Source organism: Corapipo altera, unplaced genomic scaffold, assembly GCF_003945725.1.
Source record: "Corapipo altera isolate COAL_440 unplaced genomic scaffold, ASM394572v1 192, whole genome shotgun sequence".
Classification (NCBI taxonomy): Eukaryota; Metazoa; Chordata; class Aves; order Passeriformes; family Pipridae; genus Corapipo; species Corapipo altera.
In genome coordinates this window covers 1-3,968 of record NW_020885391.1, presented here as the reverse complement: position 1 = coordinate 3,968, position 3,968 = coordinate 1, and the positions used below count along the sequence as shown (strand labels likewise).

At 61.9% G+C, this 3,968-nt stretch overlaps 1 protein-coding gene across 1 annotated transcript in view; it reads left to right on the top strand.

Moving 5' to 3' along the window:
• Positions 1–3,853, top strand: part of PPP1R37 (protein phosphatase 1 regulatory subunit 37) — a gene marked incomplete at its 5' end in the record, with an annotated part of 14,336 nt that extends 10,483 nt beyond the window's left edge. The window contains 4 exons of the mRNA XM_027631611.1: positions 685–851; positions 1,876–2,080; positions 2,183–2,647; positions 3,756–3,853. Of these exons, the coding sequence (XP_027487412.1) occupies positions 685–851; positions 1,876–2,080; positions 2,183–2,647; positions 3,756–3,838 (920 nt within the window). The remainder of the gene's footprint in view (positions 1–684; positions 852–1,875; positions 2,081–2,182; positions 2,648–3,755) is intronic.
• Between the last annotated feature and the right edge of the window lie 115 nt (positions 3,854–3,968).

Sequence of the window (3,968 nt, the reverse complement as noted above, 5' to 3'; positions counted from 1 at the left end):
TCCCGGTGGTCCCATTGGTGTCCTGGTTGCCCCATTGGTGTCCTGGTTGCCCCATTGCTGTCCCCACCGGTGTCCCCTTGGTGTGTCCTCCCAGGGGCAGTGGCCCCATTGGTGTCCTGGTTGCCCCATTGGTGTCCTGGTGGCCCCAGCAGTGTCCTGGTGGCCCCAGCAGTGTCCTGGTGGCCCCACTGGTGTCCTGGTTGCCCCACTGGTGTCCCCACCGGTGTCCCCTTGTTGTGTCCCCCCAGGGGCGGTGGCCCCAGCAGTGTCCTGGTGACCCCAGCAGTGTCCTGGTTGCCCCACTGGTGTCCTGGTTGCCCCACTGGTGTCCCCACCGGTGTCCCCTTGTTGTGTCCCCCCAGGGGCAGTGGCCCCAGCAGTGTCCTGGTGGCCCCGTTGTTGTCCTGGTGGCCCCACTGGTGTCCTGGTGGCCCCATTGCTGTCCTGGTGACCCCAGCAGTGTCCTGGTGGCCCCATTGCTGTCCTGGTGACCCCAGCAGTGTCCTGGTGGCCCCATTGCTGTCCTGGTGACCCCAGCAGTGTCCTGGTGACCCCAGCAGTGTCCTGGTGGCCCCATTGCTGTCCTGGTGACCCCAGCAGTGTCCTGGTGACCCCAGCAGTGTCCTGGTGGCCCCATTGGTGTCCTGGTTGCCCCACCGGTGTCCCGTTGGTGTGTCCCCCCAGGGGCGGTGGCGGTGGCCGAGTTCATCGCCGAGAGCCCGCGGCTGCTGCGCCTGGACCTGCGGGAGAACGAGATCAAGACGGGCGGGCTCATGGCCCTGTCCCTCGCCCTCAAGGTCAACCACTCCCTGCTGCGCCTCGACCTCGACCGCGAGCCCAAGAAGGAGTCGGTGGGTGCCGGAATTCCGGAGCCTCCCGGGCCTGGGAAACATTCCAAGGCCCGGCTCCATCCTGTTGTTCCTTCCACAACCTTCCATTTATTTTTTTGGGAGGGTGGGATCTTGTTGAATCTTGTTGAATCCCACCCCACTCCAAGCAGGAAAACGTTGTCCCTGGAGGGGGAATCCTCTCCCTCAGCTCCGGGGCTTTCCCGGTTTTTGGATGGAGTTGGTCCCGCCCGGGGTTTGATCCCGGATTTTGGGCAGGGTGGGAAAATCCGGCTCCTTCCCGACTGAGCTGCGGGGGGGGCTCCTTTCCCGATCCCCCCTGTTCCCATTCCCGCTCTTCCGAGCGCAGAGCATCCCCTGGGATGGGAATCCCTGGGAGTAGATGGAACAGGGAGAATCCCTTGGGAAACTTGGGTTGTTCCTTCCTCAACCTCATCTTGAGGAACCCTCAAGGATGGAATTCCTGCTCCTCCGAGTGCGGAGCATCCCTTGGGATGGGAATCCCTGGTAGTAGATGGAAGAGGGAGAATCCTTTGGGAAACTCCATCCTTGGGTTGTTCCTTCCCCAACCACGTCTTGAGGAACCCTCAAGGATGGAATTCCTGCTCCTCGGAGCGTGGAGCATCCCTTGGGATGGGAGAGGGAGAATCCCTTGGGAAACTTGGGTTGTTCCTTCACCAACCACATCTTGAGGAACCCTCAAGGATCAAATTCCTGCTCCTTGGAGTGCGGAGCATCCCCTGGGATGGGAATCCCCGGGAGTAGATGGAACTGGGAGAATCCCTTGGGAAACTTGGGTTGTTCCTTCCTCAACCGTGTCTTGAGGATCCCTTGGGATGGAAGAGGGAGAATCCCTTGGGAAACTCCATCCTTGGGTTGTTCCTTCCTCAGCCACCCCCAAGGATCCAAGGGGTGGGAGCTCAAATCCCTCAGGGATCGGAGCGGGAATCCTCCCCTCCACCAGGGAAAACAGAACCCCGGAGCATTCCCAACCATCCCAAAGCTTCCTCTTCCCGGCTTTTCCCAGGTGAAGAGCTTCATCGAGACCCAGAAGGCCCTTCTGGCCGAGATCCAGAACGGCTGCAAGCGGAACTTCATCCTGGCCAAGGAGAAGGAGGAGCAGGAGCAGCAGCTGCAGCACTCGGCCTCCATGCCCGAGATCACCGTCACCGAGCCCCCGCAGGACGATCCCGACGCCGATCCAACCGCGGAAAACCGGGATGGCGGCGCCCAGGAGGATCCACGGGATCAGGAGGATGCAGAGGAGGAGGAGGAGGAGGAGGAGGAGGAGGCCCTGGCGGCCGAGGAGAACGGGGGGGACGCTCAGGCGGGCGGGGAGGACGCGGGGGACGTTTCGGACTCCAGCTCGGACACGGACGAGGACCCCGATCCCGAGGACTCGCGGGAAGGACCCCCCCCTCCGTGCCCGGAGCGGCCGCCGGATCGGCCCTTCCCGACGCCCCTTCCCCGGGAAGCTCCGGCCGCTCCCGACTCCTCCTCGCCGGGTCACCAGAGGAGGATCTCGGTGTCCAGCCCCGGCAGAGGCCACAAGGTTTTCGTGGTGACGCGCGTGGAGCCCGTTCCGGAGGCGGGAGGAGACGCCGGGAGCCGCGTCCCGGCCCCTCCGGAGAACGGGGCCGTTCCCGAGGGCTCCGAGGGCTCCGAGCCGGGATCGTCCTGCGGGAGCCCGGCCCGGGACACTCCTCTGCTCAACGGGCTCAAGACGGATTTCGCGCGGGCGCTGCCGGAGGTGGCCTCGGAAAACGACGGGAAAATCGGGAGCTGCGGCGCCGAGCACGGTGAGGGGGGGGGAGATCCCCCCAATTCCTGGGGGATCTGAACCCTGAGACCCCAAATTCCTGAGGGATCTGAGCCCTGAGACCCCCAATTCCTGAGGGATCCAAGTCCTGAGACACACACCCCCCCCCAAAATTCCTGAGGGATCTGAGCCCTGAGACCCCAAATTCCTGAGGGATCCAAGTCCTGAGACCCCAAATTCCTGAGGGATCCAAGTCCTGAGACCCCCAATTCCTGAGGGATCCGAGCCCTGAGACCCTCCCCCCCAATTCCTGAGGGATCTGAGCCCTGAGACCCCAATTCCTGAGGGATCCAATTCCTGAGGGATCTGAGCCCTGAGACCCCAAATTCCTGGGGGATCTGAGCCCTGAGACCCCCAATTCCTGAGGATTCGAATTCCTGAGGGATCTGAGCCCTGAGACCCCAATTCCTGAGGGATCCAGTTCCTGAGGGGGCCGAGACTCCCAAATCCTGGGGGATCCGAGCTGTGAGACCCCAATTCCTGAGGGATCCAATTCCTGAGGGTTCCGAGTTTCGCCCCCCCCCCCAATTCCCAAGGGTTCCAAGTTTTTTTCCTGGGATGAGTTTGAACCCAAAGGGAATCTCCCAGAGCTTTTCCCAAGGGAATTGGAATCCAAGACAAATCTCCCAGAGCTTTTCCTGAGGGAATTGGAATCCAAGATAAATCTCCCAGAGCTTTTCCTGAGGGAATAGTCTTCCAAGGATCTCATGGAACCCCTTCATTATCGTCCCCCCGGGGTGGGAAAAGCTGGGAATGAGGCAGGGAAAAGGCGGGAAAAGCTGGGAACAAGGCTGGGAAAAAGGTGGGAATGTGACTGGGAAAAGATGGGAATGTGGCTGGGAAAGGCAGGAAAAGCTGGGAACGAGGCTGGGAAAAGGCAGGAATGCGACTGGAAAAGGCAGGAAAATCTGGGAACGAGGCTGGGAAAAGGCGGGAATGCAGCTGAGAAAGGCAGGAAAAGGTGGGAACGAGGCTGGGAAAGGCAGGAAAATCCAGGAACGGGGCTGGAAAAGGCGGGAAAAGCTGGGAACGGGGCTGGAAAAGGCAGGAAAATGCGGGACTGACGCCGTATCCGTGTTTCCCGGCAGAGCTGAGCTGCTCCAAGGACGAGCAGGAGCTGGAGGAGCTGCTCCTGGAAGCCAGTCGGGATTCGGGGCAGGAGCTGCTCTGAGCGCAGGTGAGCGGGAACCCGGGTGGGAAAACCCCGGGAATTCCAGCCGGGAATGCCCCGGGCCGCTCCCTGCCATTCCTCCCACAGGTCCTCTCCGGGATCTCCGGCCTTTTCCCCCTCACAATTCCCG